Source organism: Gracilinanus agilis, chromosome 6 (genome assembly GCF_016433145.1).
Source record: "Gracilinanus agilis isolate LMUSP501 chromosome 6, AgileGrace, whole genome shotgun sequence".
Classification (NCBI taxonomy): Eukaryota; Metazoa; Chordata; class Mammalia; order Didelphimorphia; family Didelphidae; genus Gracilinanus; species Gracilinanus agilis.
In genome coordinates this window covers 244,251,562-244,276,128 of record NC_058135.1, presented here as the reverse complement: position 1 = coordinate 244,276,128, position 24,567 = coordinate 244,251,562, and the positions used below count along the sequence as shown (strand labels likewise).

The window sequence follows — 24,567 nt, the reverse complement described above, 5'->3', positions numbered from 1 at the left end:
GAGAATATAAAGGAAGAAAAAAGAAAATAAAGGGAAGAGGAAGAAAATGATGGAGGAAAGAGAAAAGAAAGAAGAAAGAAGAAAAAGAAAGGAAGACTAGAGGGAAAGAAAAAAGAAACGGTTAAAACTGAGAGAGAAGGATGAGAAGAAGGGAAGGAAAAGGAAAAAGGAATTGGGATGGAAGAAATGAAAGAAAAGAAGTAAGAATAGGGAGGCAAGGAAGAAAAAATAAAGGAAAAGAAAGTATGGAAGAAAGGGAAGAATGTCAAAATAAAGCAGGAAAGCAAGAACAAAGAAAGCAAGTAAAATAAGAAAACAAAGAAAAGGAAGCAGAAGAAGGGAAGGAAAAGACAAGACAGGAAAGGTAGAGGAAGAGCAAGAAAAAAAGAAGGAAGAAAGGAAGGGAAAAAAGGGAAAAGATGGAAAAAAAGAGGTTTGGGCACTGAAGGAAAATATATCTAAATAGTACATGTCCAGATATGCCTCATGACACTCCAAAAAAAAAAAAAAAAAAGTCACGTCCTTTGTCCTTTCTCCTACTATTGGGAGCTTTATTTCATGGCTCATCACCAGCATACTCAGAATTTCCCAAACTCCTAAAGACTTACCAGAGAGCTCTTCTAGACCCGATTGTCCACTCTTGGTGTACAGCACTGGCTCCATGTTCACTCCTGCTGTGCTGGGCTCTGTGGTGACATTCCCTTCATTGTCTGTCTGTGACCTTTGACACAAAAATCAAACCAGACACATTCATCAATAGAGACAGAGGCAGGCGCATCCCCCTAGTATCACACCTACAACACCTGCCCAGCTGACTCTGTTACCATTTCAGCGTACATTTGAATAGAGAGACCAGCAGACTGACTTTACATAATTCATTAGTCCCATGTTGAGCAATGTCCTAGAAACGGAAACAGCCACTGAACTGTAAAAGATTAAATATTCATAGTCCAAATGGAAGGCCTGCAATCCCTCATATGAGGCACTGAAATGCTTCTTTGAATTTTGAACAAGGTAATCAGCTCTGCCAGACATGAGATGCTCAACACCAGATACCAACTTAGAAGGGATCAGCTTTGCCAAGGAAGTCAATCATAGACGTGGGAAAGAGGCAACTCCATTTACAGACACCTTAAATTTGTCAGCCCACATGACATCTCACTAAAAGGGTAATTTGAAAACAAATCAAGAAGGCTTTCAGCGCAGGTGTGTTTGCCATCCAGGTCTGAATCAGGGTTCCCAATTTTTGACATAAAAGGGGCCATTGATTATTATCTCAGCACTTGACTGAAATCAATATTCTCTCCAAATAACTACTTTCAAAATTTTCTCCTCTTCGCGATGAATCATAAGGGGCAGCTCTGTGCCCTTCAAGAAACTAAACAATTTTTCATGCTATATGTATAAACACATGTACATTCACACGACACCCTATGCACTCTTCATTTAGGAACAGCCTATACACAAAGACACGCATGGGAGTGTGTGTGTGTGCTGATTTTATGCAAAGTAAAATCTTGTTAAGTTGCATCTTACCTATGTCAATTTGTGCTATTTCCATCGGATGCATTATTTAGGAAGAAAGGATTCAGCCCGAGTGTGGGCAATACTGAAATTGGATATGAAATTTCAGAATACGAAAACGGAAATGGGATCTTTAAAGATATTCTCTGATGCTAATGTCTGACTAATTTTGGCTGACTTTCCTATCACCATTGGCCCGAGAGTGCTGGATGTGATCATACATTAATTCTTGAGCACTTTTGGTTCTCTCCAGATTTAACTTCAAAGGACAGTAATTGCACAAAGGTCACGCTAGGTGCTACGGAGCACACCGGCTCCTATAAGTGAGTGATTGTCTCCCTCCGAGAAGCCAATATAAGGAACAAAGAAGGTAACCTGAGAGGCAAATTGAAAAAGAAAGGATAAGGTGGGAGATACAATTGCAAGCCCTTTCAGGGCACAGGATTTTGCTTTTGTCTTTGTAACCCCAGTGCCTGCAACAGTGCCTGGCATGTAGTGGGCTCTTAATAAATATCTGTTGATTGATTGGATTGGAAGTTTCTTCATTTCCCTTCATTGTTATTCATCAGATCTTAGATGATTTTCCTCTTTTTCAGTTTGAAATTAATTACATATTTACAAATATACAATCATCGTTTTGGAACTTTTAGAAGAGTCACAGTTAAAACAAGTTTTAGAAAAATAAATGGGGTCTCTGTCTAACTTGTAATGGTTTCTTTTTAAATGTTGCCACTTGGAAAAACAGAAATTTGTGGTTTGTAGGCTGAATACTTACATATAAATGTATTCCTTCAACACTGTCAATATGTTATTAGTTATAATATTTTTATGAGTGGCAAGGCAGCTGCCTTCATGCTTCACAGAATATTGGTATTCAAACACTGTCTGTAGATCAGCAGTGAGTCATTATCTAAGCATTTGTATTCTTTTCTGTCTTGCTTGCTGAACATATTACTTGAATTAATAAAGAGATGACAATCTCATTGTCTAATAAGGTTAGTCTTGTCATTTGTGGAAGGAGAAGAGGGACAGCAAAGGAGAAGAAGAAGGAAAAAAGCAATGACAAAAGGTCCAACCATTTCCCTCCCTTAGTCAATTGACAAAGCTGTCTTGTTTGTTTGTTTTTCCTATGAGAATCCTAAGCCACAGTCATTCTTTCCCATTGCCAGTCAGGTGAAACTCTTACAAACTTAGAGGAATTCAAAGGGAAGAAGTTAAAAAAAATAAAAAAAGACTAGGAATTCTTTGTTCAGTAACATAGCAACCTGAAGACCAATGTTTAAACGTGAGCATGTGTGTGTTGTTACATGCTGTATGCTCAGGGGAAGAATGGCAGTTTCCTGAGATCAGAAATTTAAAAAAAAAAAGTTTTTTTTTTTTTTTAAATTTTGTGTTTCTTGAAATTTAGTATAATGTCTGACACATAGAAGGCAATTCGTAAATGTTTACTGACTGACTGTAGCTAATACATAGTAGATATTTAACAAATGCTTCTTAGATTGGACTTTATGGGGGACATGGGGGGGAGTCATGTACTAATTTCAAAGGTACTTGCTGTAGTTGTTGAGTCGCTTGCAGTTGAATCTGACACTCTGAGACCCCATCTTGACAAAGACTGGAGTTTTTTGCCATTTCCTTCACCAGCTCATTTTACAGATGAGGAAACTAAGGCAAAAAGGGTGAAGTAACTTGCCCGGGATCATGTAGCCATGTCTGAGGTCACATTTGAACTCGGGAAGATGAGCCTTTGTGACTCTGGGTGTTTGTACTGCAATATGGTGCCACCTAGAGGCACTCACTACAACTCCTCTAATGTTCTAGAGCTAAATTCTATTCATTTGCAAACACACCTCTAGTGCTTTCTTCAATGTGATCTGAAACAAATGACCTCTTGTATGATTCATATCCTTCCCCCAATGTGTAAGCTCAGAGTATACTGAGCTTTCTCAGAACCTCTCTTAACAATCCATTCATTCGAAGTGTTTAAATCATACCTAGAACCCTACTGATACAGAGAGAGACAAAGGTGCCTCTGACATATTTCCTGCCCTTGAAGGGTTTGGAATCTAGCAAGAAACTTTTAGACTCTTCTACACTTTTTTAGACTCTTCTACACTATCTTGCTCTTGCCCACTGGATTGTTCTCTTTCTGGTATTAATACTGTTTCTACAAAAGAGGGACCAACTCTATTAATTTACAATGAAATTGATTTGATAATAAATATTTTCTTTCTAATATCTGCGCCAATGAACTTTAAGGTCAAATAATTGGAAACAGTGATTGACTTTGAAATAAAACATTTCCTCTCGCCATATATGTTTGCTTTTTTGGATCAGATATGCACGTGTCTGCACACACATGTATATGTTTCTCATATGTATGTATAGACACATACATCACATGCATATATTGTGTGCCTATACATTATGTACACACATATACTGTGTGCCTATACATTATGTACACACATATACTGTGTGCCTATACATTATGTACACACATATACTGTGTGCCTATACATATATACACTTATGAATTATATACTTGTGTGTATATGTAATGCATATATTACACTTACCTATACAGTATATACTCATACACGTTTGTTAATGTATACACACATTGTTTTCTGTGTGTATAAGTACATACATGTATGTGTACATATATGTATCATATATATTCAATTGATATAAGTTGGTGACTTGAGGTATTCTTAAATTGTAAGCAGAAAACTGCTTTTTAAAAATTTCTTTTTAAAAAAAACCCTTATCTTCTGTCTTAGAACTGACATTAAGAATCAGTTCCAAGGCAGAAGCATGGGAAGTACTAGGCAATCGGGATTAAGTCACTTGCCCAGGGTCACACAACTAGGAAGTGTTCGAGGCCAAATTTGAACCCAGGATATCCCATCTCCGGGTTTAGTTCTCTGTCCAGTGAGCCACCTGGCTCCCCCACTGCTTTTTCTTTATTGGTGTCCTTCATAGCTTCCTAACCATTTCTGGACACACTGTAGATACTCATGGAGTACCTGCTGATTGGTTGTGGCAATCGACTATGAAGATTTAAAAGTTATAATACATGGAATGAGAAGGCATAAGATTTAGAGGTCAAAAAAGTTGTTTTTGTTCCAACCAATAGTTATGGAGTGATCACTCCAGGTGTGCTGTGATGGTATGTAGAAGAAGCTAACACACAAGTTCCTCCTTAAGGAACTACCCAATGCCCTCAGCTCAACAATGAAGAAGTCCGAAAGGAATGACCTCCTACCTGTACATGAAAGGAGCTACTGTTGCAGTGTTGGGATGGTTGTATTGCTGTTGGGGCTGAGGTAGCTGAACACTGACAGTATTGCTTCCTGTGGTCTGGGTGGTACCGGTTGGCCCACTGACAGTCTGGCTGCTATTCAAGGTCACCATTCCTCCGAGCCCTTTTCCTTCAGAGGAGGCTAAGCTAGAGGAGGAACTGGAGCGCCTACTGTCCAGTGGAGTCTTCTGATGAGACAGCCCTGAGCTAGGCTTCCCGCTACGGCTTCTCTCCCCTTCCTTTGAAGGTAGTGGGGCACTTGGGGATTTCCCAGGTGTGGTTTTCATCCCTGGTTTTGGTATTCCGCTGTGCGAGGAGGAGGTTGGGGGCACCTCCTTCTTGGCACTATTGAGCTTTCCTCCTTTGGGTATAAAGCTTGCGATCTTTGATGACTTTTTTGGCATCTCTGTGGTAGTGGTTCCTGTTTGTTCTTCTTTTGGCTCCTCTTTTATTTCTGGCTTCTCCGTGACAGATGTTCTCTTGATAGTATCCTTGCTCTTCTCCTTTTCCTTCTCCCGTTGTTGCTTCTCCTTTTCTTTCTCATTGCTCTTGGGGGAACTCTTCTTATTGGTCAGAGCCCTACTGAATGTCCTCTGTGCAATCCCTTTGAGAGCGATTTTGGGGCTGTTGGATGCTGGACCGGTAGCGGGGACATTTCGACTGGCAGCCTCAATCTCCTCACTCTCCTCAAAGCTAGGAAGCATCTCCAACCTCTCACAGCTGGTGTCTCGAGAGCCTGGACCCTCTCCTGTCTTGGCTGCCCCTTTGCTATTGAAGAGCTTCAACTTTTCTAGCATCGATTTCTGGTTGTTGGGTGCTGGCTTGATGTTTTCTGGAGGGGGTCTGGGTGTCTCTGGCACTGGCTGTTTGACAGAGAGCATGGAAGAAGTGGCGGTGTGCTTAGCACTAAGGGATTTGCTTCGCCAGGGTTTGGCAGCTGAGCCTGGCTGGGGGATGGCTGAAGAGTTGTTGCAGTGAACGGAAGTGGGACTGCTACTGCTCTGAAATGAGGCAGGTGCATTTTCATTCATCCCTGGGAGTAAGGAGGTGGGGCTTTCTGATGGCTCTGGAGGAAAACATAAGCACAATTATAAATCCTTCTTTGCTCTAAGATAAACAACAAAGCAGCTACATAATATGAAACATCACCATCCAAAAAATATTCTTTTTCCTATTCCTCATTATGGCATAGAAATGAACCCAGGGACTCAAAAGTTGAGCCGATGGGGCACAAACTCTGTCCAACCTGAGCAAACGAGGACAGCTTCAATTACGGGGCCAGGGTACCAACCATCTGAAAACCAGTCCAAGTTCAATGAGGGCTGGCCACCAGGTGATAAATAGATCTGATCACGGCAACTCACAAAACTGCCCTCTTCAGTGTGGAGAAGTTGAAATGTGCATCGATGGAGGCAGTACCCCCCGTGACTTCATTCTGCCTGTCCCCTATTCTGAAATGCACTCCTGCCTCACCTTCAACTAATGGAATCCTTTTCTTCCTTGAGGAACGAGCTCAAACACTATCTTCTATGTAAATACTTTTTTTATCCACCAAGTTTTGTAGCTTCCCTCTCCAAATACTTTTTATTTAGCTCATTGATATTTATCTATATTCCTTTTCTCAGTAATTATTCTGTACATGCTGATGAATGGATCTGCTGTCTCCACAGGCTCCTTGCCAGTAATGATGACTTAATTCTTTATATTTGTATTCTTGGTATCTAGGACAGTCCTTGGCACATAATAGATGTTTGATAAATGCTTAATTGATTGACATAATCACAGATCTTTTGGAACTGAAGAATTATACAACAAAATTTTAAGGTTAGAACAAGGTTACATCTGAATTATCTACTTTATATATTACCTATAGTTAAGTTTTAAATCCAAAACTAAATTCCCCCCACCACACCCCCTTATATAATTTGTTCCAGGTCACATCCTGAACCACTTTTTGACACATGTTCAAAGAATGCACACTGCTTTGGATAGTAGGGCCCATCATAAAGCACAACTTCGAAAAAATGTAGCATACTGGATTAGAGAATTGGTCTTGGTGTCAAGGAAGACCTGTGTTCAAGTCCTGCCTCCTACATACTAATAAACAATAGTGTTTTGTCCATCTATGGCTGGATGACCAAAGGCGAACCTTTTAACCTTTAAGTGCCCCAGGCAACTTTCCAAGTCTCTAAGTTAAGAGTTCTAAGGTTTTTGGAGTCTTTCTAAGGCTCTAAACAACTCTAAGAATTGTTCTGAGGCATTTCTGCAGTTTCTCTACAAGAGTTTTTTTTTACATTGATGAAATCAGTAGTCTGGACCCACTCTACATTCAATAAGGACTTCCCTCTCCCAAAGAGCACAATTAAGAAGGTAAATCTACATTGAAAAAATGTTATAAAGTGGACTACATAATATTTTTGAATATCAAGTCATACAAATAGCTCAAACCTTCCCATACTTTTCTTCCCTTTTTAGGTTAATATCTTATCTAATCTCTTGGTCCTCCAGGTAACTGTCTAAGAGTAGGTATTGACCTGCCTCGGTAAAGAGAATTCTCTATAGAAAGGAAATCACAATTCTAGCCAAAAAATAATGATCTTTATTAGTGTCAGTCCAAAAACTGAAATGACAAAGTATTCGTAGATCCGTTTTTAGTAGAGGAAAAGAAGTTTGCAAAGAGCTAAAGCCTACACTCCTTTGACTCTGCTGACACTTGCGGACGATTGTTGAGATCAAACTGAATTGCTTTCGACATGCTAGGTAAGAACCGGACATGTCCACATGTCTCTGTCACGAGCCCGCGAACATGAGAACATTGCTTTATCCCCAAAGTGAAGGCTTCCCCTTAGCTCTCAGGAAGCACCGTTCCCATCCAAAAAAAAAAAAAAAAATTCTTCATTAAAGCCACAAAATATTTTTAAATCTGAGCCGGAGTTTACTCACATGAGTATGTTTTCAAATGTGGATTTCAATTACAGACAGAGGCTAACCGGTTTAAAAAAAAAATAAAATTACAGTCTTCGTATGCAGCAAACTTAAATGATACATCTCTATCTTCTAAGTGAATCCAGCTGGAAGAAAGGTTGGTGGCAGTAACTGCCAGCATCTTAACTTGACCCAAATTCTCTGCTTTCCCAGCTCTAACATAGATACCCTTACCCCGGTACCCCCAAACCCAATCTTCTTAGTTCTACAAAGACAGTTGATCAACTAAAGAGAAAGTCTGAAGAAAAAAAAAAAGATTGCAATTAGATTACTTACCTAGCAGCAGCCACTTTCTCCATTAATGTTTGTCTTTGAGAACTTACCCTTCTGGAGACGCTGCACTCCCAATTGTCACAAATGTTTTCGGTTAAACTGCTCATGTTTCTAATTAACTTTTGTCATCCATAACTGCTCTACTGCCCAGGAGCCTGCTGGGGATTAACGGCATTTTTCTCCCTTTTTTTTTTTTTTTAAACCTATGTTTCTCTGCCCTCTAGCAACCAAGTACACCGTACATAGAGCTGCTTTTTATAATTTAAAAATAAACGGCTGTTGAGGGCTTGGGCTTTTTCAGAGGCAAGAGCAGTCTGGTGAGTCCAACACTGTAAATCATGGAGCTCTTGTAACCGCATAAGAACTGCTTCACTTCATTTTCAGAGGCTCGGGGAAGATAGAGCTCGGGTGTGATCCAAAACAGACCTCCCAATGTTTGAAAACATCTTTCCGACTTACTGGGGATTCAGATTTTGAAGGGAGGGGGCTAGATGGTTCCCTGATGACAACGTCATGGGCATTCAGACTACAGGGTCTGTGAATTTAGAAAGCCAAGCAAATAAATAATTCTTGGGGGAAACAGAATAGGTTACCAAAAAACTAAGTGTGATACAAGCAGTAGGCTTTTCCAGTGTTTGCTGACTATTTCTAAATAATAGTAATTGAACAGGAAGAACAAGTTTCTCATAAGACTTTTTTTGCAAACATAGACAACTGACCCCCAGGACATCTGATATTCAAAAAGAAACTGAGATGATCAACACCAGGAGAAATAACCTGTTACTTTCAGAGTCACAGATGGTACAACCATTCCCTCAGGGACCAGAACTGAAGCTGAACAGTTTACTTTTCCCGCTTTATTACATATTACTTTCTTCTGCATACTCTATGGTCCATCCACACTGGGCATCTTCCTCTTTCTTATACGTGACCCTCCATTTCTCACCTCAATGGCTCTTCATGGAATGTACTCTCTACCATCATCTTTTAAAATCTAGTTTTCCTGAAGTTAAAATTCAAATGACATCATCTACATCCAAAGTGGGTGCCACCGCCCCCTGGTGGGTGCTGCAGCGATCTAGGGAGGCGGTGATGGCCACAGGTGCATTTATCCTTCTTATTAATTGCTATTAAATTTTAAAAAAATAATTTCCAGGGGGCTAAGTAATATTTTTTCTGGAAAGGGGGCAGTAGGCCAAAAAAGTTTGGGAACCACTGATCTACATGAAGACTTGACAGATCTTTACCCCTCTCCACAACTACCTGTGTCTATTATTGTAGGCATATGCTCGTTTTGTTTCTCTGATAGAATATAAGCTCTTTAAGGGCAATGAAGTTTCACTCATGCTTTTGTATCATCAGAACTTGGCAAAAAAAAATGAATAGGGGGAAGCTGGGTAGCTCAGTGGATTGAGAGCCAGGCCTAGAGACGGGAGGTCCTAGGTTCAAATCTGGCCCCAGACACTTCCCAGCTGTGTGACCCTGGGCAAGTCACTTGACCCCCATTGCCTACCCTTACCACTCTTCCACCTATAAGTCAATACAAAGAAGTTAAGGGTTTAAAATTTAAAAAAAAAAAAAAAAGAATAGGTATGAAATAAATGCTTATTGACTGAATACTTCAGTCCTGCCCTGTCCTCCAGGGCCACTGAGAAGTGATGTCTCTAATATTGTCTTGGCCAGAATCTGTGGTAGTATGAGTATGACGGTCCTCATTTGACTTTGTGGTATCATAATGTGAAACCAAATGTGGAATATGGCTTTATGAAGTCAGCAAGGCTCTTGAGACCACCCCTGGCTTAATGAGGGTCTGACTACTCCTTTCCAATTACTTTGTGATCTCTAGACTGCAAATTGTTAAAGACCCTTAATAGGAGCCACATGAGATGACCGTGTGAGAATATGTTATAGAAATGTATTAGGGAATTAATCATCTATGTGACTGTTTAACCATAGTAACTGTTTTTAAGCCTATCTATTTGAAGAAACCATATTGGTAACCATAAATGGCATATTCAAGTTCTAATACAATCTTCAACAACAGATAGGCACTGGACACGAGGGAAAGAGAGGGAAGGCGGTCACAGAAGTAAGGGAAATACTTCAAATTGTACCTGGCAGCACTGTTATTTGTGTCAAGGAATGAAGGGAACTGATCAGGGCTATACTTGTCTAGTCTGTTCTCACTCAAATCAGAATTGTATCACTTTCACTCCTCCCTCTTTGGATCAGCAATGTGGTAGGTCTGAAAAAGCGACTCAAATTTCCCTTTGTTCTCCCTTCATTCATTCATACCTATTATAATCTTATATATTGATTATTGGAATAGAATAGAACATAACCACATACTGTAAAAGTTCAAGGGAAGATTGATAGATGAAGGTAGATGAGCTACTAATTTTTATCCCCATCTTATAGTTACACTCTTTTGTCAGTAACTTCCAATAAAGATGGCCATCCTACTGGTTCTGGCCCTCATCATTTCTTATTTGGGTTTCCTTGCCTTAACTGTCTCCTCTTTCCTATTTATCCTTCACATACACGCCAGCAGGATTTTCCTAAAGTAGAGGTCAACCCTTTTCTCTTCCTTGTTTCAAGGACTCTCATTGGCCTTTAGGATAACATATAAACGCCTCTATCTGGCATTTGAAGTCTTTCACTATCTGCCTCTCAGCACAGTGCCTAGCACATAGTAGGTGCTACTAAAGAAATGCTTATAGATTAGCCCTGACATTTACAGATATTTCTTCATACAACAATCTTTAAAGTATTTACAGATCTATTGTAATAAGTCTCGCTTACCCTATTCTATAGCTATTCTTGCTTACTTACTATTTCCCATAGATGATGTTCTATCACTTGCCTACCTCTGCAAAAATTGTCCTACATGTCTGGCATAAAATCCCTCTACCGATCATAGATAAACAGACTTGTATGAAAATATTTATAGCTGCGCTTTTTGTGGTGGCAAAAACTGGAAACTGAGGGTATGTCCTTCAATTGGGGAATGGCTGAACAAATTGTGGCATATGCTGGTTATGGAATACTATTGTGCTCAAAGGAATAATAAACTGGAGGAATTCCATGTGAACTGGAAAGACCTCCAGGAACTGATGCAGAGCGAAAGGAGCAGAGCCAGAAGAACATTGTACACAGAGACGGATACACTGTGGTAAAATAGAATGTAATGGACTTCTGTACTAGCAGCAATGCAATGACACAGGACAGTTCTGAGGGATTTATGGAAAAAAACGCTACCTACATTCAGAGGAAGAACTACAGGAGTGGAAACAGAAGAAAAACAACTGCTTGAACACATAGGTTGAGGCGGCATGATTGGGGATGTAGACTCGAAACTACCACACCAATGCAACTATCAACAATTTGGAGATAGGTCTTGATCAATGACACATGTTAAAACCAGGGGAAATACGCATCAGCCATGGGGTGGGGGGAGCTCAGGGGGTGAAGGGGAAAGTAAGAGCATGAATTATGTAACCATGTTAACTTTTCTAAAAAATAAATATTAATAAATGTTTAAAAAAAAAAAAGAAAATCCCTCTACCACTGCCTCTAGAATCTCTAATTTCAAGTCTTACTTCCATTGTCGACTCCTACATAAGAGCTGTCCTGATACTCCATCACTAGTTTCTAGGGCTCCCTACTTTCCCAAATCACTTTAAAACGTTTGTATATATTTTGTGCTTTCTAATTGGTTTAAATTGTTTCCTGTATTATAAAGTAAACTTTCTAATCTTTGTGTGCCCAGCACTTAGCACACTTCCTAATACACAGTAATTGCTTAATAAATGCTTGCTGACTTGAATTACTTGGAAGGAACTTATCAGGTGTAGGAAGGAAAGCATGGACAGCCTTTTATCAAGATGCATCTATTGTTTTGCCTGAGACAAGTCATCTGTCCTGTGAGATTCAAATCTCTCATTATTTTCTCATGTGATATTTTACCACAACTTACCAACATTTGCAGATTCACTATTTACCTAGAGAATTTGCCAATGATTTATAGAGTTTCCCTAATTACATGGGAAGGAATAAAGACATGGACACAGACAGGAATGTTCCGCTTTTAGGATGTCCCTTGGTTTGTGAAAGCCATGAAAAGACCATGAGGAGAACTCACAGAGTTCCAGAATTTCCACTTACCTGTTGTGATTCCAAGACCCAATTAATGTCTATACCCCTTCCCACATGAGACTTATGCCAATGTAAAAATTTAGCCAGAGCTAAAATGACCTTTAGAATAGATTGAATTGATGGGTTCTAGATCTGAAGCCTTCTGAGGAGTATCACCAGCTTCTCTGATATGAGGATCAGATCTTTTCCAAATTCTTTTTGATTCTGATAAAAGAAGCAAACGTCTCATGTGGTCATGAAGTCTCCAAATTACTAGATATCAGAGAGAGTTCAATGTCATGAGCTAATCCTTCCAAGGTCAACTTTTAACAGATGCTCACTAAATTGACTGCTATTTAAGATAATAACGCATTCAAAAAATCACACAGATCTTTGCAAAAAACAAAATTGCCATTTGAAGGCAATTCCTTTCGTTGGAAAGCTAGCAATCCTCCCACCTAAGTGTTCCAATTTGTTGTGTCCTTTACCATGTTAATGAAGCAGGATGCTATATCAGAAAGATCACTGGATTTTTTTGCCCTCTCACTAATTTGGGATGAATCACTTAACCTCTCTGAGACTTTGTTTTCCCATCAACAAAATGAGAAAAGATACCTTTTTGAATCCTATTTTCCAAATACCTGAACAGTAAACTTAAGGTTGGGCTATCATCAGTACTTTTCTTCCAAAATATATTTTATCTAGGAAATACATGTAGTCAGTAGCAGTTCAAATTTTGATATACTCACTCCTTATCTCCAAACATGTTGACTCTCCATAGTTCATTTAATATTTAACAGTTGATGCATAAAACTGGTATGCTCAACTGCAGGAAATTCACATGTAACTCCAAAATGAGTTTTCTTTAAAATCAATAGAACTGAGGAGCAGCTCAGTAGATTGAGAGCCAGGTCTAGAGATGGCAGGTCCTAGATTCAAATTTGATCTCAGATACTTCCTAGCTGTGTGACCCTGGACAAGTCACTTAACCCTCATTGCCTAGCCCTTACCACGCTCCTGCCTTAGAACCAATACATAGTATTGATTCTAAGGTGGAAGGTAAGGGTTTAAAAAATCAACAGAACTACTTTCACTGATATCTATTGGGATCCATGTATATATTGATATATATTTTTCTCTACTGAGAATAGAAAATAACTTTCCCTGTTGAAAAGCTTTATCAGAGAGAAGTCACAAGGAGTTGTGGGAGGGACATGAAAGAATTTATTGCATATGATTGAAAAACATTTTTAAAGAGTCATAAATATTTTCTTTTATTTGTGCAAGGGTAAATGAAAGGACTTGGAGTCAGAAAGCCTTGAGTTCAAATCTTGTCTCTGATATGGAATGCCTATGTGACCAGGTGAATCAATTTCCACCTCTGTAAAATAGGTATAATAATAACACCTAACTCACAGGACTATTGGGAGGCTCAAAAAAGAAATACATATGTGTGTGTATATATACATATAAAGCATTTTCCAAACCTCAGAGCACTATATAAATGCCAGCTGTTATTAAATTCAAGATAAACTATAAAGGGCCAATCAGAACCCAGAGGAAGAATAAAGCCTAACCTTCAGTTTTATTTACTAATATATATATATATATATATTTTTTTTTTTTTTTTATTTCTTACATCTATTAAGTATTTGGGGAAATGATTGGATCGACTTAAATGAACTTTTTTTTTTCAAAAACAAAACTTTATGCTTTCTAATGAACGTCACCCCCAACCCACAAACCACCAGTGTGGAAGAAAAACTTTCATTCAACTTGGGCCAGAGACAGGCTACCCTTGAGGCAAAGGTTTTTTTTTTTTCCTTTCTTTCTTTCTTTTTTTCTTTCTTTTAAAGCTAGGGGTTAATCCTCCAGAGAGGAATGATGTTTGGTTTCTCCAGAAACCTGCCTCAACCTTCACTTATAATAACCAAAATACATTCTAAATGAAAATACTGTCTAGGTCAGATAAATAAGCATTTCTTCTCCTCCCCCACCCCCCCTTTCCAAAGGCAAACGCTGGCCCCAAGTTTATTTTGTTCCCAGCATTTCAGTTAGGCATACGTTGGTGGTCTGGTCACAATGCCAAAAGGCATCACTGGATAAAGTATCGTGTACTGACTGATCTGTGCTCCCAACGAATGTTCCTGTTACACTAAGCCAATCCTTGAGGAAGGGGAACCCTGCTTCCCCCTCCTCCCATCCATGGAGGCTTCAGACTTAAATCTCCTCCTGAACTCTTTAGGGAATGGGCTTGATAATTGGGACTGGAGAAAATGTTTGCAATTTCCTATAATTTGTCAAGCTGTCAATCTCAGGCATGCAAATTTGTTAGGATAATTGAAACCAGTTTTTTTTTTAAGGGCATGGACTACAGCAACATAGATGGCAGATTGTTTTTAGGATGCCTTCCTGTTACCCGGGTCAATCCCTTTTGCATTCATCTCTCAATTCCAAGACTCTTGAAAAGCATGGACTCTATTTCACAATCCTAAGAAAGAAACTGGTTTTTCATAAAGTCAGTGGCTTGACAGTACTTCTTGGTTCAACAGAGTCAACAAAAATCTATTAAGCAACTTACACATATGTAGGAAGCACTATGCTAAGTGCTGAGGGAGATAAAAAGTTGAGATAAGAGGAACATCTAACTCTAAAATACAACACTACTCCAGGGGGGCCATGAGCCCATCCGTTCTGAATTTTCCTCTACTCAAAGATGTTGGCACATCATCCTGTGTGACTCTTGCCTATTTTGTCTTTCAGAAGTCTACTACAGATGAGCTCTACAATTGTACGTGATGGGTTCATTTAAAGATCTTACATGCTCTTTATTCCTTTTCTTAAAGTTATCATTAGTAGGACTTGCTTTTCTCCCCCCACCTCCCAAATTTCTTAACAGGAAAAAGAGAAGGAAATACAGAAAAGGAAGACATGAAAAATGCCATAAGGAAGAAGGTAGGAAGATAGATAGAAGATAGATAGAGGATGGATAGATAGATAGATAGATAGATAGATAGATAGATAGATAGACAAATAGAGACAGACAGATAGATAGATAGATAGATAGATAGATAGATAGATAGATAGATAGAAGAGGGGATAATGAAGTGGGAGGCAGAGACGGGCAGAATAGGTTACTTGCATTATGTCATCTCGGACAGGGTCCTTCTCTCTATTTCCTCCTCTGTAAAATAAAGTCCAAGGATCCTTGTGATGGTGTACTCCTGTCTACCTGTTTCCTGGTGTAAGAAAACTCTCAAAGACTGGAGGCTCACTTGTGTTTGGAAGTTTTCAGCTGACTTAGAACTAAAGCAGATGCGGAATCTATAGGAATTCTGGTACCCCTAACACAAGATGTCTTTAAAATCTCAGCTGTTTTCAGCTATGAAAGTTATTAAAACTTTACTAAAAATTTTAGTGACATCCTGAGAAATAAGCCCTTGAGGATGGGAAAAGCAGCACAGGTAGGGAATATAGCAGGTGAAAACAATTTAAGAAGTGGTCCAAAAGCTCCGCCAGGCTGTTGCCAAAAGGGTCCATGATACAAGAAAGATTAAGTACTCCTAGCCTGGATGATTTCTCAGGTCTCTTCTGAAGGTTCTGCAGGCAATACGAGAAATGCTTTTTAAAATCAGCTGTAATGTCTCCCTGTAACAAAAGCAGCCCCATTATTTCTTGTTCCGTCCTTAGTGAAAATAGAACAGCTGCTCCATGTCACTTATATGCTATTTCTTAACATGCCTGACGACTGTAATTAGGTACCACCAGTTATCCAGCCTTTACTCCCAGCCATTTCCCAACCTTGTAATCATTTCTGGTTGCTTTCTTGAAAACTAAGAGAGGTCACGGTAACTATGACAGTTGGCAGAGTTGTGTTTGTTTGTTTTATGATTTAAGTTCTTGGTGGACTATTTCCTATAATAGTCAACCAAATATATTTCCCAGATAAGCACTCAGGCATCCTTCTGTGGCATGCTCATAGGACAGAAATGAATTAGAACTGAAAAGTACAAGTTCTCACAACAATTTCAAGTTCCCTTCAACTTCAGAAAAAAAAAAAAACTGAAGAAGAGACCCTTGACAGTAAGAGCTAATTTTTAAATGACAAGATATTTTTTTTTAATTAGGTAGATTGCTTTAGATACAATTCAGTTAAATTTTTTAACTTGCCAGGACTGATTCTAAGCACTGGGGCTACAAAAATCACAATCTACCTGAGAAAACAATACACACATAAGATAATCCAAAATGAAAATCCATTCACAATAATTACAAATTGATTTATTTTGAGGGGACACTAACAACTGCCGTTATATGGGAAAATATTTCAAATCAGGTGAAATTACAGCTAGATAATGAGATCACTTCATTCTCAGCTGGTCACTATCACTGTAATAGAAAACAATATATAATATATATATATATATAATATATATGCCGAATAGTTTCCTCTCTATATTTTCCAAATAGTTATCCAAAGTTAACAACAGGGTTCCTATTAATAATGCAGGAACTGGTATGCCTCAACCAAATGCGACTGCCTGGAAATTCGTCTATATTTCAAAGCCCAAGTCAGACTTTGTACTAATATTTTTTAATGGAAAGTAAATACTTAAAATTCCACCAAAAACCTAACATTAAACTGCATACTTTAAAAGTCTTTCCACTTTGTTTCTATAAGGAAAAATATCACTTGGCTTCTAATGTTTGAAGAAAGATTCCACAAAGTGTTTTTTTTTTTTTTTGTATCCCATAACCTATTTTTTTCCCTTTGTTTCTGGAGGCTATATCACGTACAAGTTGCCTTCTTTCTCTTCTGAAATGCTCAGAATAGCATTTTAAAAAACTCCAACAAAACTAATTGGTAGACTTGAGGAACAGACATTTTTATATCAATACCACTATTTCTCTATCTAGTACCATATATGGCTATAAAAAAGTCCCAAATCATCTGTACAGAACCTTTCTCCCATTCTCCAAGGGTGTCTGAAATTTCACAGAGGAATTGTAAACACTGCTTACTGTGCCAAACACTGTCTTTTCAGGAGGTCATCGTACCCAGCTAACAGTTCCTTGGCAGAGAAAAACACTGTACAGTCCTGGAAATCCTTCTTAAGACAATATTCTTGGCTGAGGTGTTCTGGCACAGGGTAGCCCCCAGCATTCCTTCCCCAAGGACTGAACACAGCCTCCTCCGATTTTCTTGAAGCAAAGAAAGGTAACTCTAGAGCAAAATTCCCTAAGTAAAAGAGGAAGGAGTTAAAGGATCTTAACATATCAGAGAGGCCACTTATTGCAAAAAGGAGAAATGGTTAAGGGCCAGAAAATGTATATAATGAAATTGATTTATTTGCTGTTTATCTTTCCTTTATGAATCTCTGGAGGAGGGATGTAACTAGCCCCCTTTTTCTACCAGGTGTCATTGGAAGCAAAGGAGCACCCAAATATAATTTACAATAAGATTCTTTAGATGTGGTTAAGTTCTAAGTCTTTTGATAGGAATGAAGAAGTTGTGATCTTTACATAAAATTTTACTATGGGGGAACACAGAACCTGATATATATCAGGTGTATTTTCAACATTGAATTCAGTTTAAGCATACCTGTGGTCTTCTGTTACCAAGAATGTCTACTGCCTTCAATGAAAGCTATATGGAATGAAATATGGCCACAGAATCCAGTAGGGACCCAGTATCCCCCACGCCACAGCTTTCCCACTAGAAAGATGAGAATCCACAAATCCACACTCCTTGGGTCCCACACCTGTGATCATTTCATTTATGTGGTCCCAGCCTTACATCTGGGTGTATTTAGTACAATGAATATTAGTATCTATTAGGAGAGTTTCACGTAGCCTACAAGTTTTGGAGCAGATTCATCAGAATGAGAACTCTTAGAGAGAAGGACCCATCTATCTTTCTTCTTTTTCTCTCCATTTTTTTTTTGGTACAGTGCTTTAAATAGATTGAGTGCATAATAAATGCTTTTAAAAATTATTGCCTCCGGGACAGCTAGGTGGCTCAATGAATAGTATGGAGAAAAGAGACCCTAGGCTCAAATCTGGCCTCAGACACTTCCTACCTAAGTGACCTTGGGCAAGTCATTTACCCCCCAGCTCTTACTACTCTTCTACCTTGGAACCACTATGTAGAATCAATTCTAAGAGACAAAGTAAGGGTTTAAAAAAAAAGCTTTGCCTCAAATGTCTTTTATGACCACATACAATATATTCTTAGTAGAAATATGCTCTTTGAGATCAGGGGCCATTTTGGGGGGAGTTTATTTTCTGGTGTTTAGCACAATGTCTTGTGCACATAATTAATGCTTGTTAAAGCAACAAATAAATGGAAAGTCACATTGGTCCTCTACCTGTGCTACTAAAATTGCCACTGAACGGTTGCCATCACCATAAACAGTCGCTCTCTGATAAGAAAAGTTTTTACATCTCTCTTTCAATAGATTCCAAAAGAAGCATTATTAACACAAAGTTAAAGCTTAGATTGTTAGATTGTTAATTTAGAGCTGAAAGGACCTCATCCAGTTTTACTTTTTCATTTTACTGTCCATAGTTTAATGACTTGCTCAAGGTCACCCAGGTAGTAAATAATGAAATTGAGATTCAAATCCAGGTCCTCTGCTCCCCCCACTATTTCATTCTGCTCTATCAGGACAGAGGCAATAAAGTGTGATGATAATGAGGTGTGAAAAAATACTCCTGTCTCACCACTGTCTCACTGTGCCAGAATTCTGATCCTAAAAAGGAAGTGAAAAAACTTGGAAAGGGAAAATGGGAATGGGGGTGGGGGTGGGTTACACTCTTGTTTCATTGAATAGTCTTTCCTTACTTGTCTACTCAGAGGATGGAAATTACAGACTTTAACCTAATCTCTGAGGAGAAAAACAGAGCTTCTTGAATAAGCTTTTAAAAAAGGAAGGGAGAGATCTGGTTTAAGAGCAAGAAAAGTCATTAATATAGGTTCTCTTTTTTGAAATTTAGAGTGTTTTCAGAAGAGGTAAATTTGCATTAATCTCTCCTAGTGAACAAAATGCAAACTGCAGAGGACCCTTGTCCAAATTCCAACTCTGATAATAGCCATGTGCCCTTGGAAAAATAATTTAACTTCCCTGAGCCTCAGTTTCTTATCTGTAAAAATGACAGGGTTCAGCTAGATGACTTCTGAGGTCCCCTCTAGCTCTGGATCAATGATACTATAGGATCAAAGATTACTGGTTGGCAAAATAGCCAGCTCAGAATATTTCCCTAAATGATACACATACAACTAACTGAATTTGGTTTCTTAATACTATATGACATGATTTGCCCATGTGTGAATGAATACTGAGAAATTTCCAGATATATCCAAAGAGGAATACGGTTGGCACAGAAGAGGTCAACATTCTAGGCATTCTGCCAGTTGGTCATTTAGATACTATCACTATTAGGAATCATGGAATTCTCTACCAAGTGCTTTCTTCTTACTAGAAAAGAAGCCTTTTTCCTCCTTGGGAAAAGAATAAGCCAGTTTCCTTTTTGGAACACCCACTTGCCTTTCTTTACTCAGGAACCAGTGCCAGCTATCTCAGGTGAGCATGAATGTCATGCTTTTTGCAGCAAAGTTTTCCCTGTCAAGCATTCTATAAACTCAATCATCATTATGTAAATAAAACCATCTCTTAAATACATTAGGAACTTTACATTGAGATCACCTTTCATAGAGCTGAGACATCTTTTGCAAGGCAGTTCATAATTCATGTTTACATGTGGCTTTAAAGTTTTTAAAGCACTTTATATACAGAATATAACCTGATTTTCACAATAACACAGATTATAAGCACTACAAGGTATTAATAGTCTCATTTTACAAATAAGGAAATGATTGAAAACTAGTAAATTTCGGGGATAGCATTTGAATTGAGATCTTCGCTGATTCCAAGCCAAGCACTCTTCTTTTACACAATCATTTATTAGATTGGATTCTTGCATACTGGGTGTTCTTAAAGTGCATTAAAATATGGTGGCTTAAAAGTCTCTAAAAATGTTTCTTTTCTCTAACATTAGGGTTTCTCAATCCAAAGGTTCTTAATGTTGTGTGTGTGTCGAAGAGAGAGAGAAGAGAGAGAGAGAAAGGTGGAGGGAAGAAGGAAGGGAGGGAGAGAGAGAGAGAAGGAGGGAGGGAGGGAAAGAGAGAGAGAGGGAGAAAAAAAGGGAGAGAGAGAAGGAGGGAGGGAGGGAAAGAGAGAGAGAAGGAGAGAGAGAGAAGGAGGGAGGGAGGGAAAGAGAGAGAAGGTGAGAGAGAGGAGGGAGGGAGGGAAAGAGAGAGAGAGGGAAAGAAAGAGGGAGAGAGAGAGAGAAAAGGAAGGAGGGAAGGAGAGAGAGAGAGAGAGAGAGAGAGAGAGAGAGAGAGAGAGAGATGCAATCATCTGGCACAGTCTATAGACTCCTCAGAAAAAAAATTTTAAAACATTCTTAACTGAAACAAATGCTAAAGGTTAATGAAAAGGAAGAAGTAATTTTCTTATCCAAGTTCAAAAACCTCTGAGATCTATTCACAGACCCCCTAGGACCTTAGCTTAAGATCTAGATAAAGGAAGAGTGACTGAACTAATCTGGACACTTGTTTTATAAATTTGGATTAAGCCACAGCCTCCCAAGAAAATCCAATATAGTGTGTTCATGTTTTCACTCATTGTCTCCTTACACATTCACCAGCAGTGGATTTAGAAATAGCTTTCAAATTGTGTCTGTTATAAAGTCCACCCAAGTAAAAGTCCCCCAGGAAGATTTTATAGCTTCATCAAGCTCCCCTTTGTTCTCATCTAGGACAGCAAACAAGGTTACCCTTGTGCTAAGTCAAGCCCCAGCAATCTCAATGGAGACAGCACACTCCACATACATTGCTTTCATTGTCTTAGCTGGAAAGACAGACACTTGAAACCCTTTTGTTGCATTACTGTAAGATTCAAAAGGATCTTCACATGAATAGCTATGAACAAAGGCCAGCTGAACCTCATCTGTACATTGGGATATATATGAAGCCAGTGGGGGAAGTAAATAGTAGAGCTGGGGAAAGCATTGGCCTGAGCGTCAAAGGACCTGGACTTGAGTCTAGATTCTGTCACTAAATAGTTATGTGACCTTAGGTAAATCAATCCATCTCTTTGTCTCTCAGTTTCCTCTTCTATAAGACGAGGATTTGGATTGTTTCATTTCTAAGGCGTTTTCTACTTCTAATATTCCATGATTCTAGCCTACTTTTTCAAACTAGCTTTAATTTAAACCTAACTAAATACTTGTCATTTGTTTTAACATTTTTATTGGTATCTTGTTTTTAAAGCATATTACTCCCATGTCTCCAGCTCAATAAACCAATCCTTGGAACAAAAATAAATAAATAAATAAATAAATGAAGGTAAGCAGAATGAAACACTTCAGGAAAACTGACTAACAAATCAACACCCATATTCTCTCTCCTCTACAAAGAAAGGAAGTAGGAATATTTTTTCAACTCTTCTCTATAGACAAATTTGATCAATATAATTACACAGGTTAGTTTCTTCCTTTGAAAAAAAATCTATTTGCATTCTTTGTAGACATTGTGTTTAACAGTGAAAATGAAAGAAGAACAACATGAGAAAAAATGGAAAAGATTTGCAAAAATAAATTTGTTTAGTATTTTTTTCAATAAGGTTTATGAAATCACCATACTTAGACCTTAACATCATAGTTCTGTAAGTATTTAGAGTAAAGTTAGGAACTAAGTGTATATGAAAGAGGACCAGGCTGAAGGTTCCTCAGTTGTGAGGGCCCTGAGGGACTGATTTACATAGGGTACCCTGAAGGAGGAGAAGATACCACAGGTATGGGGGAAAACCCTCAACTTAAAAATCTTTAATAATCTGGTAAAAAAGAATGATAGAGAATGTCTATAGTTATTGATCTCTACATATCTACTCTTCCATTTATGAGGTAGTCACTAATGTACAAATGGAGGTCATTCTCAAAGAAATATTAATAGAGAACCAAGAGGTCATTACAAAGTGTATTTGATAATGGACCAAATTTTTACTATTTCACAATTAATAGAAAGATGAAGAGAATATAAAATACTACTGTATTTCATTGATTATGGAAAAATGTATTCAATTTATTAACAAAATGCTGTCTTACTAACTCTTTTATACCAAGATTTACCCACCAATACATCAAAATCACCCATGACTTCTCAAAGGAAATAACAGAAATAACCTTGTTCCATGACCTTCTGCTCAAAAACATCAGGGAAGGCATAAAGCAGGGAATGTATGCTTGCCAAAAATATTCACTATTGTGAGAGGAGCTCTAGTACAGAGTCCAAGTTGAAGAGGGAATCCCTGTGGAGGGTGAGGTCTTCCAGATGCTCCTATTTGTTGATGACATTGTGCTGATTGCATCAAGACATAGCCTATTGCAGGACCTCCTGGAAGTGATCTGCAATCACTCAAAAAATACGGAAAGACCAAGGGGAATAAGGATGCCTGTTGCCCATATTACAACATACATTTGGATCAATTATCTATATGGCTTTTCTGAGGCAGATAGTATAGACTGATGGGTGATAAGTTAAGCTCAGAATTAAGCAGAAGGAGGAGAATAGGTTGGATTGTCATTAAGAAACTACAAAGATCCTTCAGAGATCCCAAGCCAAGCTTACCATGGAAGCACCTTTTTAATAATAACATCATACCAGTGTTGCTATATGGAAATGAGATCTGGAATACAAGTATCTCTAGAATATTGAAAATTAAAATGCATAGACATAAATGCAGAGTGGGTGTGAGCAGGTTGCTTCTTATTGCTAATGAGTAACTTGGGAAGAACAAGAATAAAAGATATCATCAAGGAATTAAGGAAAGAAGAAAAGCTGGTCACATGGAGAATGTTGGCAGATGGACAGTCAAAATATTTCACTGATGCTCTCTCAATGTCAGCAGGAATTGAGAAAGACGTCCAGAATATTGGATGAACGACCTAGGCTATCGTAGGAGAAGAGATGGACAAGATTTGCACAGGATGGGCAAGTCAGGTTAAGTAGCAACCTGTTTCATTGGAAAGAACCCTTGAATTGATGAGATCACATTATTGAGTATTGAGTCATTCTATTGTTTTCCTGATTCTGCTTACTTCAGTCTACATCTGTTCACATCAACCTTCTCATACTTTTCTCAGTTTCTCATATTTATAATTCTAATGGTGAAGTAATATTCCATTATATTTATGCATCACAATTTGCTTAGCTGTTCTCTAATTGATGACCAGCTCATTTAATCTTACCCAAATGGATTTTTTTTATGTTCAAATAAACAAACGCAAAAAGTTATCTGTGAGAGTTTGAATTGATTATCAATGTAATAACATATAGGGGGAGCTTTGACGAATAAGTTTAACTGTTTTAAGAAGGGAGTTAAAGGGATTTGAAGTGTTTTGCTCTTGACTGTGAAGCATAGCAGAAACTTCACCCATATTCTATGACCCTTGATGAATAAACTGCTATTATAGGTTCAATGGGAAGTCCACCAGCAATAAGTGCATTGAAGGTGGGAACTCAACTTTTGAGCTGGAGAAACAGGAAACAATGAAGCCAACTGGAGCATCCAGGAATGAAAAACACAATGTACCTGTAAGGGATCTGAAGCCTGAGGAGGCATACCAATTCCTTCAAATAGAAGGGAATAGATAGAAAAGATGTACAGAAGGTGTACAGGTAGACATCAGAATCAGGACAGATGGACATAACAAAGGGAGTCAGGCAGAGGAAAATGGAGGTCTGATAATGCTCTGAGGGAGCGGGTACCTCTTTGGTGGTCCCAGATAGCAATATGGCATAAAGAGTGGCAAAGTGCTAGTGGAAAGCATGATAAGACTTGGACTCAGGAGATACCGAAGTTAGAACACTGGGACTGACACTTAGGAGCTATGAGATAATAGGCAAATCAAGTAACTTAATTCCTCTGAGTCTCAGTTTTCACATCTAAAAAATGGGGATAAGGATATTTGGGTAATTTATTTTCCTAGATGGCTGAAGGGGAGAAAAGCATTTATAAATCTTAAAGTATTGTAGAAATATGGCAATGATACTGGAGTGGTTTTCCATTTTCTTCTCTAGCCCATCTTATGTATGAGAAAACTGAGGCAAGAAAGCAGTGACTTGCCTAGGGTCACATGGCTAGTAAGTGTCTGAGGTTAGATTTGAACTCATATCTTCCTAATTCCAGGATTAATGTTCTATCCATCTGAATCACCCAGCTGCCTCCTTTTAAGTTTCATATATCAACATCAACACCTATTGATATATATTTCCAAGTTAAGCT

General features: G+C 38.4%; 1 protein-coding gene across 3 annotated transcripts in view; it reads right to left on the bottom strand.

Annotated features, from left to right (window-relative positions):
- The window catches only part of NAV2 (neuron navigator 2), a 482,122-nt gene that overhangs the window by 221,165 nt on the left and 236,390 nt on the right, over window positions 1-24,567 (bottom strand). For all 3 annotated transcript variants that reach the window (XM_044681285.1, XM_044681287.1, XM_044681286.1), the window contains 2 exons: window positions 4,793-5,894; window positions 609-721 (listed from right to left, as the gene is read on the bottom strand). In XM_044681285.1, the coding sequence (XP_044537220.1) occupies window positions 609-721; window positions 4,793-5,894 (1,215 nt within the window). The remainder of the gene's footprint in view (window positions 1-608; window positions 722-4,792; window positions 5,895-24,567) is intronic.